The following is a 19018-nucleotide window of genomic DNA, read 5'->3' on the forward strand; positions in this document are numbered from 1 at the left end:
GAGCAGATCATGGTACTGGGCCTTTCTCTATTATAGCTGCAAAAGCTGTACAGCCTTTTTGCGTTGTAATTTAAAGGTTTCCTGATCCATATACACACCCTCTAATTAAATGTTTCCAGGGGTTACCTTGGGAGCCTTCAGTGCTATGGTTTGAAACTAAAACTAAAGAGAGCATTAAATTCATTCCCCCTGGGGTGAGACACAGGAGGGGGAAGTACATTTTCATCCCCTGCTACTCCAGATTATTTGAAAGCGTGAGCATGACTGGGTTACTGACTTCATTATTTCCCTTATCAAACATGAGAGGACGGAAATTTGAAGGGAAACAATTGATGTATCTAAATCTAGAGCTCAGCTTAGAGCTCATAACTTCTGAGAAGGCTCTTTGGACTCTAACCAGTTATTTTAAGAAGCTACCAGTTCAGCGGCAGCAACCGAAAACCAGAATGTCCTGTTGATGTAAATCAGTGCATGGCTGCACGTAACCAACACTGCTGCTGCAGATGCCAAGGTCTTCATAAAAGGAAATGTAAAGTAGTGAAGCTTGTGGCATTAGCACACGTAGCAATGAAGTCTGAAGCCCAGTTAACATTAAACTCATGAGAAGATACTTTCTCTTTAGCACGTGTCCAGTCACGCACTCAGCCTGAACCCACCAAACCAACACCTATTTTTGTCCCTGCGAAGCACCTCCTGCTACAGGAAGTGAATTTCAGACATGAGTGGCTCTCCCTTTTTTTTTTTCTCTCCTCTAAACCCGCTGTTCTGCCCGTGGCTAGGGAACTAGGGATAGCCAAGATTTAAGTTAATGGTTAACAGAGTAGCTATAACCACACAGAAACTCTGACTTCCTCTTGGGGCTGGGACTAAAAGCTGCTTTGCTTGCAGAGGAAGAGGCAAGTGCTGAAAGCAGAGCAGTTCATACCGTGAAGGGCTGGAAAACAGCAGCTTCAGTCCATAGAGAAAGGAGAAGGAAAATCCAAAAGGAGAAAGAGGTGTTTGCCATAAAGATAGGTAAGAGCTGAAATACTTTCCTGTTCGACTTCCTGACTCAGAGGGTTGTTAAGAAACCCCGCAGGTGTGGCCAGGTGACACACATTATACCTGACTGCTCGGACATGTGCGTCTCCATGAGAGAGGCAGAGCGAGAAAGGATCTATTTGCTGTGAATTTGAACATCAGAGAAGGCAGGAGGACACTTCCTCCCTCCTCTGCACGAGGTTCTGCTCATGGCAAGACCGACATCTACTTCAAACTGTTCTCATCTCATTGACCACAGCCACGTCCAGGAGTTTGAGGTGGCTCTGTGGATCAAGATCACTTTGGCCTTCATCTACATCCTCATCTTTGTTGTGGGCATCTTGGGCAACAGCATCACCATCAAAGCCACCAGGATCCTGCAGAAGAAAGGCTACCTGCAGAAGGAGGTCACCGACCACATGGTGAGCCTGGCCTGCTCTGACCTGCTGGTCATCCTGCTGGGCATGCCCATGGAGTTCTTCAGTGCCATCTGGAGCCCCTTTTCTACCCCCAATGGCAACATTGCCTGCAAGCTCTACTACTTCCTCTTTGAAGCCTGCAGTTATGCCACTGTGCTGCACATTGCCACTCTCAGCTTTGAGAGGTACATGGCCATCTGCCACCCCTTCAAGTTCAAGTCTCTCTCTGGACCCCGCAGGGTGAAGCTGCTCGTCGCCTTTGTCTGGGGGACATCTGTCTTGGTGGCTCTGCCCCTGCCCTTTGCCATGGGCACAGAATATCCCCTGGAAATCATCGAGGGCTACCAAAGTACCACGGCCTGTGTCAGACCTTCTCCCAGGCACCACATACCCGAGCTGAAGGACAACATGACCATCTGTACCAACCTCTCCTCCAGGTGGACTCTCTTTCAAGGCAGCATCTTCAGTGCCTTTGCTGTGTACATCATAGTGCTGGGATCTGTCACCTTCATGTGCCACAGCATGATGAAAGCCCTGATGATCCACAAGGAAGGAACTGTGGCAGTGAAGAGAGAAAAAAAGCACCAGAAGTACCTAAGAAAAAGTGAGAGCTCAGAGGGCAAGAGCTCCAGGAGACAGATCATTTTTTTCCTGGGTAAGAATCCTGTCCTACTCTGCCTCCCCTCTGTCCTCTGCCCCCTTTCCACATGGGAAGGAAGACCAGAAGCCTCCATTTTATCTCGCCAAGTTCCTCCAAATGGGGAATGTATGGTTGGGGACTGGTACAAAATGAGGGATAGGAAATACTTTTAGTTGCGAGGATACATTTAAAAAACCTGATGTCTCTGTATGTTTTTGACACACTCTTTTTGTCATTAGAACAGGTGGGAGGGAATAAGAAGGAAAAATCCATTTACTGTCTGCTGTTTCTGTTGCCTGATTATTCTGCATGCCTACGTGCAGCAGTATGGGTGATAGGCTGTTTCAGCGTGACCTTTGGGGTAGAAATAGGCAACGGTTGCCTGGATATAAAGTAGCTCTACTTGCATGTTTTCCAATAAATTACAATTATGAGCATATTTAGTAAGGCTCCTGATGGGAGGGAAGACTGTCTTGCAAAATCTGAAGCTTGTCCCTCTCTGAAGGCATTTCCCTGTTAATTCAGGATGCTCCTTGGAGAGTTCTTATTTAACCTCAGTAGCCGTGGCTGCGTTGCATCTGAGCAATAAGGAAAGCGGGCTGGAGAGTTGATTTGATATTTGGTTTTGGCCCTCTGATTTTTTTTCTCTGGTTTTATTTGAAGGCCTGTAACCTTGAAATTATGTTTGATTCTGATCTCTGTCGCCACATTTGTCAGACAGAAACTAATCAAGCTGTCATTTCGCCAACTTGGAATCTTTCCGGGCTGTGATCCATGTAGTGTCCACATTTGTTGATGTTCTTAGAGGCGCCCTTAATCATGTCCTGGCTACATTACTACTCGTTTCTGTTTTGTTGGGTTGTTTCATGTGATACTGGATATAATAAATGAACCATCTAGAGTAAGAATGTGCAGTAGACCCAGTGTTTGCGAGTTGCTTTTTGGTGCTCTGATTGGTATTGAAGAGAGGGAACTGAAACTTACGGGTCTGTCCACTTCTGCAACTTTAGGTAGATTAGCTCTTTTATTATTTTTTTCCTCTTTTTAAAATTATTTTTGTTTTCTGAGGGTTCTCTGATTCCTCCTCTAGTCCTGTCATTCAGACAAGGCATATGACTTGGGTTTGGGACAGGGTGGAGCTGCACACTCTGTCAGCAGAGAGCATGACAAGGGCTTCAGATGGGAGGTGTGACATTCCAGGCTGTACAGAGCCCTTCCTCATGTTCAGAGTGTACATCTAATGAAGAAATAATCTCCTTTCACAAGGTGTCTGTTAGTCTGGGGCAAGAGGCCCTGTAGTGGGTGATTAAAAGGGTTCTTAGTGTCCTCATTCCACTGAAGTACTGATTTCTGGGTTAAAGGCCCAGCAGTGTAGCTAAACATACCTGTTGCACAAAGCAGAAAAACAGATCTGCTCTTGAAGTGCTACTTGGGGGTTCCTTAAATGTCTGTGGCTCTGCAACCCCTTGCAAATTACCATTACCACAGCTACATTAAAGTCCAGTCTAAGATTCAAATCCTGACTAGGTTGAGGGGGGGAAGGTAAATTGCCATGACTTTTTTTCCCTTTCTTGATTGTTGTTCTTCCTCAGTGATGATCTAGCATGGAGTAGGCAGATATACTGCTTGCAGGAGTACTGGAAAGCGAAATGAAAGGAACCAGTTTGTCCTTTATCATGAGGGAATTTGCCACCAGTATCTGACACTTCCTCCGTACTCTCAGCTTTTTGGAGGCAGTAGATACTTCCATGAATTCCCCAAAATTATTTCAGTGCCAAGACCTTAATATGAGCCTTGCTAATTTACTTGGCTTGGGGAATAAATTAATAAACTGAGGAGGAAGAAACTCTGGCCTGCCTTTCTGAGAACAATGCAAAGCAATTTAATTTGGAGATTTCATAATAGTGATGCTTTAGGGCAGTTTTAACCCAGAAGAAATGAACATATAAATTGTTTACAAATCGCTGAATTTAAATATTGTGATTTAGAAGTCCTCTTTGTTTTTCATTTAACAGATGGGTCAAATTAAAACAAATACTTGCACATTCCCAACATATTTCACTTTTAATGTGAAATGTAAATGGCAATATACAGCATCATGTCTTTGAACATCTAGCAGCAATAAAAACAATTTAGCATTTTCCTCTAGTTGTTAAAAGTGATAAGTTCTATAAAACCGAGATTAAATTCATAAATCTCCTGACGATGAGAAAAAGCTAAGTAGAGGACGGCACGGGAAGGAACTAATGTTTTTTTAGCATCACGTTACTGTGTGGCACTTGAGAATATTCATGAAAATTAATTGTAATTGTTGAAAGGGAAAGACCCCTTGCCATAAGCGGTATTGGTGCTCACAGGATGGGCTCCAGGTGGGATGACCCCACTGCTGTGACGGAGGAGGAAGGTGGCAGGGGGACAAACACCACTGTGCTGGACAGGCTGAGCTCGTGTGGGGAAGAGCTTTTGTGTCCAGGGAGGGTGTCTGCAAGGGTCAAATCTTTCATCTTAAAGCCCAGATGGTCTGGTTGGGGATTTGAAGTCTTTGATGTAGTGATATCAGTTCCTTCTGTTTCTGGCTACCTTGCTGTGTTCAGGGTGGAGAGGAGGGACAGGCCACATGGCTGCACGAACAACTCTGCCTGCTGTTGGGGAGGGGGTATTTAAAGGGGCTCTTCAGCTCAAATTTGGTAGATTTGCCTCAGTGGTGGAATGCAAATTTGTCCCAGTATTTTGGAGAAAACCAATTCTTTTTTCATAAAGTAGGCTGTGCAATGCTGTTCCTTCCAACTTCCTTCCCACTACTGCTGTTGGCTCTAAGGAAAATGTGATAGCACATTTCAGTCTCTGCTTAATGCTCCTACTCCAGAAATTAGGCATTTTGTGCTTTTGGACAGACTGGGTCATACTTCCTGCAATGGCTGTGTGTGACTTCTTTAATCATTTTCTGAGTCATGGTAAAACCCCAGTGCCTCCAATGGGTCAGTCCATCCACTCTAGCAGCACAGATAACACTGCTTGAAATTGTTTGGGTTACCTGTGTTTGATGTTAAAGCAGTTTTGCTCATGTTGGGACAGCAGATCTTTCTTCTACATATGTCTGTATGAGTGTGGCTGAATATCAGGGATAATATAGCTGAACTTGATTTTTGTTAAGTTCATAGCAACATTTGTTAATAAAAGTTTCTCCACCCTGAGCATCAGACACTGGATAGTTGCAGTGGTTATAAAAACACTTGGCTGATGGCTTTATGATTAAATGCAAGCTTCTAACAGTATTTAAAACCTCCTAATGCCTGGCCCACCCTGACAGGGATTGATTTCATCTTTGTGGCTACTTGCTCTTGTCTTTCTCCTTTGGACATAAAGGGCAGGGCAGCGATCACCTAAATTATCACGAAGTGCCATTGGGGACCTCTTGCTGCTCTAAAACCTGAGCTGAGACCCCTGCACTGTAGCAGAGAGCTCTTAAGAAAGGATGAGTTTGGAGACATATATCAATTACTGTAAATATTCTAAGTGGGTTGTAGCAAACAAAGGAGGAGTATGTAAAGGAAGGATTCCATAAAAGAGAGCTCCAGCTGGTGCAACATTTATAAATATTACAAAAGGAAGGCCCTTCCATAGCTGAAAGTAAGTTAGAAGTCTTTAGGGAATATTAACAGGTGGGCACTGGGAAAGAGGAGCAGTATGGGGCAAGCCTCCACACAAGGTGTCGGTGGGAAAGACCCTGGCACCAACGGCTCCATGCCAGCAGTGCCTGCTCACTGGTCATGGCTACATCCTCCTTAATCAGGTCATTGTATAAACCCACATTTATATAAAAGCAGCTGTATGGTTTGTCATCAGACTAGGTATGACTCACCTGGACTTGTTCTCTACAACGAGTTTTGACTATCCCAGCTGAAAAAAGTACTGCTTCTAAAGCTTCTGTGATATTTCCCTTGGCAGCTTCAGTTTGTGCTTCTGCTAAAAGCCTTAATCATTTTGCATAAAGCAGCCTCAAGCCTACCACAGTAAAGACATTGAAGTGGGAGTCCTTTAGTGTTGCTACATCCTCTTTCTTTGCCCTTTGGAGCAACACTCTTCTTCTTCCACAACAGAGGGGTCCTGCTGTATGGGGCTGGTGTCTGAGCAACCCTTTTCTGTCTCCTGACCATGATGAAGCATCCATCCATCCTGAGCTCTCCCATCCAGAAATGAAAAGAATCACAGTAATCTGGCTCCTATGGAAGTGTTGATGAAGGTGCATGAAAGCACTGCTGCAGCAGTCAGCAGGAGCCAGAGCTGATGCTGGACCTCCCTAACTGGAGACTCTGCTGGTACCACCCCAGCACTGACAGCTCCACTGTGAGTGAGGCCAAGTGAGGCAGATAACTCCCACTGCTTTCTCTTTCCCATCACTACAGAAATTCAACTGTTCTGCTCTGGGACCACCTGATGCAGGATGAATTTTGCCTACATGCCTGGGCAGCAAATATCCTACAGCTTCTTTAATAAGCAGGCAAGGGAATTGCTTATCATAATCAATAGCAGTGCCTCCATCTGAGAAAGGCAGTGTGGTTGTGGTGTTTTTTGCTTGTTTGTTTGTTTCTGGGTTTTCTTTTGTTTGTTTGTTTTATTTATTTGTTCTTTTTTTTTCTGACACTTAAGTATGTCAAATACACTGAGTGTCAACTTGAAGGCAGCAGCAGTAGTGGTTTCATGTGATGTGGTGTGGTACAGGTAGCTTCAGGTGTGGTCTGCTTTACAGGACAGTAGTAGCTAAAGGCTTTACTGAGACTCTGGTGAGTGCCATAGAGGGAAAGATGATCCCTGTCTCTAAATCAACAAAACAAGGAGCAAAAGAGAAGGTCTGGAAAGGAAGAAGTCAGTGCCCTGACCAAGGCCACAAGTACAACAGAGAGTCACAAATGCATCTGCTGAATCTCGTGCTAGTGACCTGCCTGCTCGGCTGCCTGGCCTCTCTCCTGCCACCTTTTTAGTGGCTTTTGTTCGTACAATGCTAGGCTAATTCTATAGCAATACCAAAGCCACTGCAAACACCATAAACAGCTGTACCTAGCCATAAGCTAAATCTAGATAAAACCTTGAGTCAGAAATTAAAACGATCCCTTAGAACTTGTAGCACCTTTTTTTTCCCCATATACTAGTGATGGCAGATTAATGTTTTGCTCAGAGTAATGGTATTGTGTGTAGAAATAGCCATTCCAAAGATCCCTAAGGAAGTGTATTTTGTAAGGCACTTGGCAAACGGGTTTTCAGGAGGCAAATTACTTGAAGGAGTTGTGAAAAATACATGGTTGTCATCTCGATATGACTCAGGCACAGTATAACTTGACAATGGTAGGACTTCTGGTACAGGAAAATTAGATGGTTTTTCATAAGCTGGAATTTGTCTGGGTTTTTCTCTTGCTGAAAAAAAGTAAAGGATAGGGATAGAACAAAAATGAAAGAATAACCTAATCGATTATATTCCAGAACACAGCTCCAGCCCATGTTCTTTAAACTCAGCTTCATTGACTCCTCTTGGTTCATTTCTTTAATCATTCCATTCAGCTGCCTTTCTTCAGAGACTTTTCTTGAGACATGCCTGAAGATAAATATGCTATAGGCATTTTAATCTCTGTGTTTTATATGGTGTTTCTATCCATATATTTCCCTGAGCAGGGCTTTGAATTGCATAAGACAAGCAGGGGAGTCAATGCCCTGAAATGGGTGGCAGGGGCTGAGCAGGAAATGTGAAACACTTAAACCAGCAGACCTGGGCCTGGCCACTCAGCTGTATGGGGCATCCATCCTCTGTAACTAGTAAGTTTTTTCACTGAGGTGCTGCTTTCTGGAAAAGAGATAGAAGCACAGGATTTACCTGGTGGTGTTCAGTAAAATTTGATTTTCTCATCTTTGCAAAGGTATTAACCTGGTTTCAATGGCAAAACTGATCAATGCTATTGAATGCTGGTAACACAGAACTGAAGCTCAGCTATTCAGCAGGTGACAATGGAAAGGCTGCATTGAGGGATGATGGCTTCTCAGGGCAATTGTTACAAACAGCCTCCTCTGAAGAGCTGGGGGACTTCCTACGGTTTAAAAAAAACCCCCAACATTTCCACAGTAAAACAGACTCAAAGCAAACTTCCAAAATCCAGACATCTGTATGTTCAGGTTTCCCACACTGTAATTTAAAAGGGAACATAAGGAGAACCCAGCATAATTTCCCTCCCTATTGTACTGAAAGCAATTTTCTACTCCTACTTTTAACTGGACTCATGGAATAGAAGATTGTGCTTTTGGATTAAGCAGACAGTCTTCCTTTCCTCCTACACTGAAGGGTGGCAAAACACTACCAAGAGAGATATGATGGAAGAATAGGGACTAATTGAGGCCAGCACCCCCAAGGTATTTAAGACTTTTGCAGTTTTAATGGAAAAATCAATGTGTGATTACACTTTGCATAAGAGCACTTAAAAATTGCTTCAACATGAAAAGTCTGCAGCTTTAAAAGCAACCCAACCCTGCAAATAGTGTAGTCAGAGGACTAAATTCACCACTAGTGTAATCCACGTAATTCTCCTTATATGATGATACCTTGGTAGGTATTGTCTCTGTGGACATGGCACTACTGTCTTTGCACGAAAAGCCCATGAGGACAATGAATGCTTTACTGGTGCTTAGTTTAAGTCATGGACATGCTTCTCCTTTTTGCCTCATGCCTACAGGGATCCTGGTATTTCAGCTGGTCTGTAGTGAGCTATAGGTGTTGGTGTGCTGATTCCCTCACTCAGCTCATCCTGTGGCACACACAGCACAAGTATCTTTTCACTTCTTTATACTCTACCATCTGTGCTATCCAGAGACTGAGTGCACAGCTGAGATTTCTTAAGTACTTCTGCCCTTCTGCCTCTGCCCAAAGTCTTTAAGCCTCATTAAAGACCATTACCCATGTTGGCCTTAAACCTAATATTATTAATCTCTCTCTCTTTCTCTCTTATAAGCTGTAGATAATAAAACTAGTGGCCCTTGGTTCTTCTGGCACTCGTAGGTATGTGCTAAGAGAAGGAAGGAGGGAAGTGCAGGCAACATCTCTCACTGTGGCAAGATGAGCCAAGAAACAGTGGGGGACTGCAGGCTTTGGGGCGCTGAGGTCTGGCTGTGTCATTTCAGCCTCTGAAAAATACACTCTGTAGCATGGCAAATCCTCTCTGGGACATGTTTTCTTACAAGTAGAAGCCTTGGAAGCTGTCTCTTTCTTCACAATGGATAAAAAAAGCAGGAAGATTTATTTCCATTAAAGTGGAGAAACACAGATGTTGCTACAGGTGGGAAATTGATTGAGGGAGATAGCCCTCAAACAGAATACAGCAACTCTACATTAGGGAACTCTGTTCCATCCATTTTGGTCTAGTGCCCTCGTTCTTTGTTCAAGAGACTCTTGTCTTAAGCGTTAATTTTCCAATTTCTCTCTGTTTTCTTGCTATCTCTTCCGAGCCCGACACCATCTCAAATGTAGACTGCTCTTGAAACTCCCCAGTTTCAGTAGATAGGAGTCATTTGTGAAAAGTTCACAGATGATTTATTGGAATCTTCACCTGTGAAAATGAAATGCATTATCTAATCCTCTATTGCTTCATATTCAAATTATACTACATTTCCTATAATTAAATCTTTTGTTTTCCTATCTGATGTTGGGACCATTATCTCTAAACAATGAATGCAAGCCCGTGAATTTTAATGGAAAAGAACTTTAATATCTGAGCATTTGTTAGTAATGTGAAGCTTTCAATTTTGTTATTTAGTATCTTCATTAATGACACAGACTAAGGGTTTGGGTTCACCCTCAGCACATTTGCAGATGACACCAAGCTGAGTGGTGCAGTTGGCCCTCCTCAAGGACAGGATGCTGTCCAGAGGGATTTGGGCAAGCTTGAGAAATGGGCCCTTGGGAATCTCAAGGCCAAGTGTAGGTGCTACACCTGGGTCGGGGCAACACCCGGTATCAACACAGATGGGGGGGCAAACAGATTGAGAGCAGCCCTGGGAAGAAGGACTTGGGGGTGCTGATGGGTGAAAGGCTGGACATGAGCCAACAGTGTGCACTGGCAGCCCAGAAAGCCAATTGTATCCTGGGCTTGATCCAAAGCAGCACGTTCCACTCTGGTGAGACCCACCTGCAGTGCTGCATCCAGCTCTGGGGTCCCCAGCACGGGAAGGACATGGAGCTGTTGGAGCAGGTCCAGAGGAGGCCACCAAGATGATTAGAGGGCTACAGAACCTCTCCTGTGAGGAAAGGCTGAGAGAATTGGGATTGTTCAGCCTGGAAAAGAGAAGGCTCTGGGGTGACCTAATTGAGGCCTTCTATTACCTGAAGAGAACACACAAGAAGGATGGAGAGAGACTATTGACAAGGGCCTGGAGCAACAAGGCAAGGGGGGACGGCTTCAAGCTGAAAGGGACGTGGGTTTAGTTTAGACATTAGGAAGAAATTCTTTACTGTGAGAGTGGTGAGGCTCTGGAACAGGTTGCCCAGAGAAGCTGTGGATGCCTCATCCCTGGGAGTGGTCAAGGCCAGGTTGTGTGGGGCTTTAAGCAACCTGGTCTGGTAGATGTTGCCCCTGACTATGGCAGGGAAGTTGGAGTTAGCTGAGTTTTATGGTCCCTTCCAATCCAAACCATTCTATGATTGTCCTGCATAAATTCTTGGTTACCTGAAGGCAACATTTGTGTAAGAAACTGAGAACCAACCAACAGCCAAACAACACGGCAAAGATTATTTTCTTCCCTTTCGTTGTTGTGAGTTATTAAAACATGGAAGGTAAACAGTTAAGATTTCAAGTTATATTTGGTACAATGTGCTGTAAGTAGTTTTTTTTAGCCTCTTTTGAGGGCATCATAAGCATGTTTATGCTGCTTAGGTTAGAAAGCAGTTATCCTTATGATCTGTTATGCATGGATGAGTAATATCAAGGTCAAAATATTATGGATTAAATGAGTCTGCCAAGAACATTGTAATAATATAAATAGTGACTTAGACAGGTGAAACTGAGAAAAAAGTCTAGTAGTGTTATGAGCAAACTTTTCCTTGTTTCACCTTAAGCCATTTTAGAGCCTCTAGTTGTTTCATTTATTTCTCTCTTAAAAGCACTTAGTATTTTTGTTCTTATTAATTTTTAAAATTAGGAGTTTAAGTTGAAAATGCAGTTTATGGGGTTAGAGTTGGGGATCTCTCTGTCAGCAAGCACATGCTTGTTATGTATATGTGCAGAGAGTTCTGTGATCACTCTAAAAATGCTTGACAACCACATGCAAACAGGTGCAGATATGTAATAATAACCAGGAAACTAAACTTCAGTCATGAGTATAAAAAAGCCCAGACATGCATTAAAGAAGACAGCATTTCTTAGCTATCCATCCTCATCCTCAGCATAAATGGCTTTCTTTTCCCACGTTTGATTAGGTAGTATCTGCACAGGTATTCAGGAAGCTGTTCTACTCCAGTCTCTAGCTGAACCCTGCAAAAGAGCTCAGCCCCTTTCAGAGGGTAGTGTAAATATTTTGTCCCTGTTCATATAGCATTTCTGCAAATCCACCTAGATTTGCTACTTCATATAATAGTGACAGTTTGCTTTCTGTTGAATGTAGTGATTGTCTTAGCTAAAAGAGGGGCCACCTCATGCTCAGTCTTTTGTTTTAGTGGTATGTCTAGGATGGTGCTGCTGAAGGTGATTTTGATTTGAAGAAATATTAGAAGACTGTCTTGATTGCTCCTTCATAACAAAATCCCTGGAGTTCAGTATATGGGTATGCCTTCTATTAAATTCCAGTAACTGCAATTATTCTAGTTCTTTTTTCCATAAAGCATAAAATTTAAAATATGGAACTCATTGTTGTGGAGGCCAAAAGTAAAAATGGGCTCCTAAAGACATTATATGTAACTTTGAAGAATAGTGCTGTTAAGAACAAGATATAATCTCCACTTTAGAAAGTCCTGATATTTCTGGGTGCCAAAACTTCTGTGAGGGTAGTACAGGAAAATCCCTCTGTACTTGTTCCTTTTTCTGCAGATGTCTATGTGGGATCCTCACAGAGAGAAATGAATGGATAGATGAGTCCTAGGTCTATCCCAGTATGTCTGCTCTTAACCTGAAACTTTCTGTAAATGCTAGTATAGGCAAGTAGACAGTCTGCCTTCAGTCAGGTAGAGAAACAGGAGCTTTTTAAGATGATAAACAAGACATTTGACTAGACAAGAAAAAAAAAAGGATTGAAATGTTGTTCCTCAAATTTGGGTTATTTTTAACTACTTCCCTCTGCCCACACAACAGAACTTTTCAAGGAAAAAAGGTATTAATTTCTGTGTGTGAGAGCCAAAATGTGTGCTGTTTGATAAGCTCTAATACTTGTTGATTTTTCAGTTCCTGTGCTTCACATTCTGTCTCTCCAATAAAGACAACTTTTGAGCTCTCTTATTTTGGCAATAAAGATGAACTTACATTTGTCCCTTAAAGGCATCAAGAATGAAGGTCCTCTCCAGCTGAATCTCTTAGTAATGCTTAAGGGTATCTAGAAAGAGAAGTTCTTGAAACTGCTAAATATGAACCAATAATCAGAATTAAACTTTTAAGGTAACTAAAGATTGCAGTACACCAGCAATAAGGTACAGAGAGATTTGAACAGTCCTTCTCGTGGGCATGACTTTAACATGAAAGGTTTTTAACCATTAGATAAGAATTAACATTGTATGGTGAAGGACAAACAGAAGTCAAAAGCAGGCAGGCTGGTGCTTGCCCTTGCCCTTCACACAGTGAAACTGCTAAAAGCCTTCTGACTTTCTGTCACAAGTTTATTCAACAGACCTTTCTGATCTGTTGAAAGAAATGCAGGTCTAAAATGAATGAAATGGGTTGTGGCACAGGTGTTCAAAAGATGGTATTTAAGGAATCTTTTTGTCTTGAAAGCCAAAAATAGCTAAACTCTAGTGCTAGTAATGATGACATCAACTTATGACAAAATGTATAAAAGCATGTGTTGATATTAGCAGAAATACACAGACCTTGAGAACCTTGGACAATGATTCTATGGGGGTAACTTAGCTACTGGAGTATAGTAGTTTAAGTTATATCTCTTTTTAAACTTGAATTTTTGAAAAAATGCAATGTCTAACTACCCATGTTGAGGTCAGAGAAAAAGGCTACTCTGATGACTGGAGAATGGGGAGACAAACTTTTAACAGAAGCTAAAATGAGGTTGTAATGTTTAAAAAAGCAAAACTAAGAATATGACTGGCTTTTAGTTATCTGTAAGTACACTGGGGCAGTGAGTGCCAAAGAGGAAGGTCTGGTTTGTACCCTGGTTTGAAAGTCTTGCAAAATGGATGCAGTAACAGCCGTATGCAGAGTGAGTCCAGGTACAATCAATCTGATCTCACTGTGCAATGAATTAAGCCTGGCAGTCTTGCTGTGCATGTTCAGACACTGCCCAGGGAGCCCAGCCTGTTTAGGTTAGGCCTTATGTCAAGGAATTTGCAATTGCCTTCAGTTGTAGAGCAAGGGCATTCCCTCCAGCATGCACAAACCTTCCTCTTCAGCTTAGAGACGCGAGTCTGAAAGTTGTAGTCCCCTTGATTAACTCTGAATTTACAGAGCTTTAAATCCATGCTGAGTATGGATTTGCTATAAAAAAAACCAAAAAAAAACCAAAAAAAAACCCACAAAAAACCCAGCAACAGAAGAGCAAAATGAGAGAGTTCATCTGAAACTGCTCTCTGCTGGTCTGGTGGGCACAAAGGGCCATCACCCTCCGGCTGGAGCAGTCTCTGTGCCTGGGGAGGTTTCTGAGCACGTACCTCTTCTTGCTTCCAATGATTTTCTTGTGTCCTTTCTTAGATGATTTTCCCTACCTAGTGTGCTTGGAGGCAGCCCTGGGAGTTCCTTGTTAAAAGTTAATGTCTGGAGATTGAAGATTTCCATTGGCTTGATTCCCTTCCGTTTTCCTACTCCTGCTCTTATACACGTCTACTGAATTCTAAAAAGCTTTTCGATAGCGGCTTGAAATTCAAATGCCCCCTTTCTATTTGTCTTCTAGTCCGAGCCAACATTTAAATGCATTCTTTTCTATTATAAAGAACATATTGACAATTTAGGAAACATTGTCCTACAGTGCAAATGCTCTGATATTACGAAATATTGCCATGTTCTCTGCATTGATCTAAATGATGGCATTGGCACAAGAACTAATGGGTCTGTAGGGGCCATCAATGAGTACAGACAGAAATGAGAAAATTTCTAATCATGAAAAGGACATGTTCAGGGACAACCTTCCAAGCAGAGAGCTGGACCAAACCAGTTCAGTTTCTGGGGTACAAAATGTGACACTTTCTGCAAATCCATGATGTGGTTGCCTGTGCTGGGAGTGGAGGAAGGTCTCTAGCCATAAAGCCAAGGCTTCCACTGGGTTGGAAGGAAATGGTTATGTTTGTTGCACCTTAGTGTGGCCTGTTGACTCTGCATCCTCCGTTGGGAGGGTGCTGAACTTTCAAAGAAGGTCCAGCAGGCTTGGGCAAGCTGAATGTTTTCTGGGCAAATACCTTTTGCCAAAAGGAAACTTTGAGAAAGCTGACCTGGGACCACACAGCTTGGTGTATATATGGATTTCTGCCTGGATCCATTTCCCAAGTATTTTGGTCTCTGAATAAAGGGTGTCACCTGTGCTGCTCCTCCTCTTGCTGCCTCAGATACCTTCTACCAGCCTGTCCTGATGCCTCCTCCACAGCCCATGTGGCCATCACTCCCCCTGTGCCCAATGACTAGCATTCAAAAGCTTGTCTCCAAGAGTCCCTGTCTCCAAGAGGGAATTGCTTTAACCTTATCAAATGGAGGTGAAATTTAAAATGACTTCATGTTTATTTGCTGACAGGCAGGAATGTCCTCTAAATTGACTGTCAGAGCTTGAACACAATGCTGTAGGACCAAACCACAGCCTCTTGCTGGTCTTCAATGAAACAATGTTAAGTTTGGGACATGGGGATATTATTTTGGCCTCCCTGGATATATGGATGGCATTCTCATTTTGAAGTTTTATACAATGAAGCTATATTTGATATTTGCATAATTCAAATAGATGAAATCCTCAAACAGGCACAGAAGACTTGATTTCATTAACTTGGGATGCAGCCATCCCCATCTCTCATGCAAATGGCAAATACCTTTCCTGTAAGTATACTTTAAAGATTCATTTCTTTCTCTAATCAAGTGGTGAAATCTTACCCACGGGAAGCAGAATTGATTTCTTTTCCCTTCAGACTGGATATTATGGACTTTATTTGGGGTAGCTTCTGTCATGTTAACCCTTCTGTGTGCTGCAAATCAGCCACGTGTGTTCCTGTTTGCTACTCCAACACACTGAGCGTGCACATGGTGTAGTTGTCCTGCAGATGTAGCCATCAGCTCAGGGGAAGCTTCTACTTCTTGTCAGCAAGCATCTATTTCCACTGAAACCCTGACCTTGAGAGCTCGTTTCTAAATTCCCTCCTGGGCCTCGAACGCTATAATTGATTACGGTTGTTTTGGTTTCAGTCTTTAACAATCCAGGTGAAGAATTGCTCCCAAATTTGTTAAGATGTCAGGAGAAAGGCAGCTTCCCCACACTGCATGGACAGTGTCAAGGAGCCACAGTGGGCTCTCACAAGCCTTCTATGAAGCACTGACCTTTGTGGTTGGAAATGGAAATCAGACAGAAAATGCTCTGCTCTTGGAGCTGAAACTTGTGCCAGGAACCTCTTGGGGCATGAGAAAACTCCACTACATTAATTCAATTGAATAGGCATCAGTGGAGAATTAAAGGTATCTGATGTTGGTCCAAGTAGTCTTAGGGAACTTCATATTATGTAGCCTGAGCCCATGGCTGAGACTCCTGTCCATGGCAGTGCTTAGGTGACTTTTCCTCTCTCCTTTCTACTGAATAGTCTGCATATCTTTGTATGATGTTTTCTAGTTCACCTTCTTGGTGATAAAGCTCTGCATTTTGTTTTCTATGTTTTAGATATATCGACTTTTCACATGAATTGCCTTATATTAGTTGAAACTGATAGCCTGACCCCTTGGCCACTGTGCTTCATCAAAAGCAGGGTGCTCTGATACATTCTAATGAAGAACTTCTTTAAAAACAACAAAAAACCCCACCAAATGAAACCAAAACAAACAAACCAAGCAACCAAACCAAAAAACCTCGAATTAAAAACCACAAAGAAAGGAGGAAAATATGTATTTTTCTTGGATATCTGGGATGCTTAGTTTTCTGTGTCTCTTTGCCTTAGAACACAAAGCAGTCATTGGCAAGGATTTTTTTCCTCACTCTGAAAGTGAATTTATGGTGTGCTCTCTGCTGTTCCTGCCCACTAGCCTGCAGAAGAAAGCTGTAGGAGGTAAGCTGCATTGAACTGCTCCAGAAAAGCCAAGATGTACTGGGTTTTCCTCTTGTATTAAAGGAAGATTTTACTCTCTAGTTGTCACTGATTAGTAAACCCTCCCTTAAGTGTATACACATTGTGGTATTTGACCTCTAAATGTCCCGGTGTGGGGATGCACACTGGGTAGGAAGCACTCACCTTAAAACGTGGTTCACAAAAGAAGCAGCCAACCGAGAGATACTCTGCCTCTGCTCTGCTGGGGGTTCTCATGCACCAAAAAATGTGGCTTTTTGACTCCAGGGAATGTTGAATCAGTTTGTATCTAAATACGCCCACACAGATGTGTGTGTATATAAACATGCATATATAGGAGTATCACCTAATTGGGAGTAGCCATTCTCACCAATCCACTCGTTGCATCTCAAGGCTCGTTGCTCACACTGAGCAGCAGCAGGGTGGGTTTTTGGTTTATTTCTTTCAGTCTACAAGCAGACTCAGCTCAGGGGGCCCCAGCTCCCACCCTGAGCGGGTACATTTTGGAAAAGGACTTGTTCAGCAAAAGCCCCAAGAGCCTAAAGAGTGAGGCAAATGCCCTGCTTGTCGGTGTGCACTGGAGATCAATGCACTGAATTCAGTAGGAGCTAGAAGCATTTCAGACTTTCAATGACAAAAATCTTGCTGACTGAACTCTACTGAACTCTACTTTCAAGTCATTTCAGGTCAGAAATAATTGCCATCTTTACATCGTCATTTTCAAATTCTTTATCCCTTGAAGCAGCACTGAGAAAGCCAAGCATCCCTAAGGTTCAAATCGTCTTTATTTAATTTTCCTACTATTTTAATATATCGATGGTTCTGATCATTATTGCTCAGTGTGGTTTTGAGGAGAAAATTCTGAGGCATGAAAAAAATCTGTTTAAAGTGAAACATCATGCTTTTGATCTGAGGACTGATGTTCTATGGGAGGAACAGAAACAAAAATCTCATGATAACCCCTGTGCTTTCCTAAAATAGAAACCCTGCCTAGTTAATGAATATAAATGAATGTACATTCAATTCCTTTTTTTTGAGGTTACTGAAGCTGATTAGCATTAGGTACCACAATTTGTTTAAAGCAGTTGAGTAATTATTCTGCTTCCTATCCCATGAACATGCAACTTATTTATTACTAAAGGTTTGCATTGTTTTTTTTTTGTTTTTTTTTTTTTAAGTGTGTCCTTGAAATAACATTGGGGACATATCTTTGTCATCATCTGAGTTTTAAAATAAGTATTTTACAATAAACAATTCTGGTATACAGGCAAAGAAGAAAAATTGGGCGATGCTATAGAAATTCAATAAACTGTGATGCATTGTCTTACAGGAAAGGACCTAAAATCCTTAGGCGCAAAATAATGTATCGACAATTTGGGTTTACACAAGTAGAATTCAATATTCAGCATAATTAAATTAGAAATTGATAGCTTCAGCAAAACAAAGCAGTTTTTCATATAAAATTTAAAACAGGTGGAGCTATTTTGCTTTATTGTGACACCAGGTGGATCAGGGTGCTTTGGCTGAGAGTTATCTTCCAGCAGATCATCATAAAGTGACTTGTACGTGTTGGCCTTTCCTGTTATGTTAGGCTAATGAGAATTTATTCTCCACTTGTCTGTAGAGACTGCCTTAGCTCCTGCCTGTGTTGTTGGTAATGCCAAGCAGGTTAAGTTACTCTCTCTAGGTTCATTTTTCCTAAAACTGCATTTTCTTATCTCTCCACACACCCATCCTCAGGACTGAGAAAGACAGGAAGAAAAGTGAGTGGACTGGCTGCAGTTGGAGGTTGCCAGGAGCTGTGCAGGTGTGGAGATTTTGTTCCTAGTTGTCCTTTCATTAAACTTTAATAAGCTGGCTGTTGGGCAGAAATATCTTTAACCTGGTTAAAAGTCATTTTCTAAGTTTACATAATTTGAGATATAATCAGAGTCTTCTTTGGGCCAGGAGCACTTTAATTCCTCATGCCTGGTAATTTTCCGTGAGGGCATGTAAAACTGTGTGTGAAGGAAAAGAAACAATGAGATTCTTGAACACAATATTATTATTTTAAATGTAGTAACACCATTTTACATTAACTATCATTTCAGTATGAAAATTCTATTTCAGGATTAATGACTAAATCATAGACACCTCTAGCCAAATCAAATGAAACTGTTGATGTGAGCACCACAGCAGAGCAGAGAGTTTCAGTATTAGGTCTGCCTTCCCACAGGAACACAGGCATAGCTCTCATTAGTATTTGCAAGTTCTGTGCATGTACCTGGGGAGGAACATACACCACTCAAAACCTGGGGGAAAATAAAAAAGAATCTGCTCTGGAAGTTTCCTTGCCAAAGCACTTGAACCTCATATAAGGAGTATTATAGGACAGAAAAAAAAGTTCTGCAGCTGGTGAACTTTATGGCAAAGTTGCATTTCATCCTCAGACCAGTTGTAAAAAGACAAGTTAAAATAAATCTCCTACATTCTGCAGATGTGCAGACAATCCATGAATAAAATTTA

The 19018-nt window shown here is 42.2% G+C and overlaps 1 protein-coding gene across 1 annotated transcript in view; it reads left to right on the forward strand.

Annotated features, from left to right (window-relative positions):
- The first annotated feature begins 1214 nt into the window (after nt 1–1214).
- Nucleotides 1215–19018, forward strand: part of GPR39 (G protein-coupled receptor 39) — a 78594-nt gene continuing 60790 nt past the window's right edge. The window contains exon 1 of the mRNA XM_050340010.1: nt 1215–2094. Within this exon, the coding sequence (XP_050195967.1) occupies nt 1230–2094 (865 nt within the window). The 5' untranslated portion in view covers nt 1215–1229. The remainder of the gene's footprint in view (nt 2095–19018) is intronic.

Source organism: Myiozetetes cayanensis, unplaced genomic scaffold (assembly GCF_022539395.1).
Source record: "Myiozetetes cayanensis isolate MyiCay16 unplaced genomic scaffold, myiCay2020 scf9, whole genome shotgun sequence".
In the NCBI taxonomy this organism is placed as follows: Eukaryota; Metazoa; Chordata; class Aves; order Passeriformes; family Tyrannidae; genus Myiozetetes; species Myiozetetes cayanensis.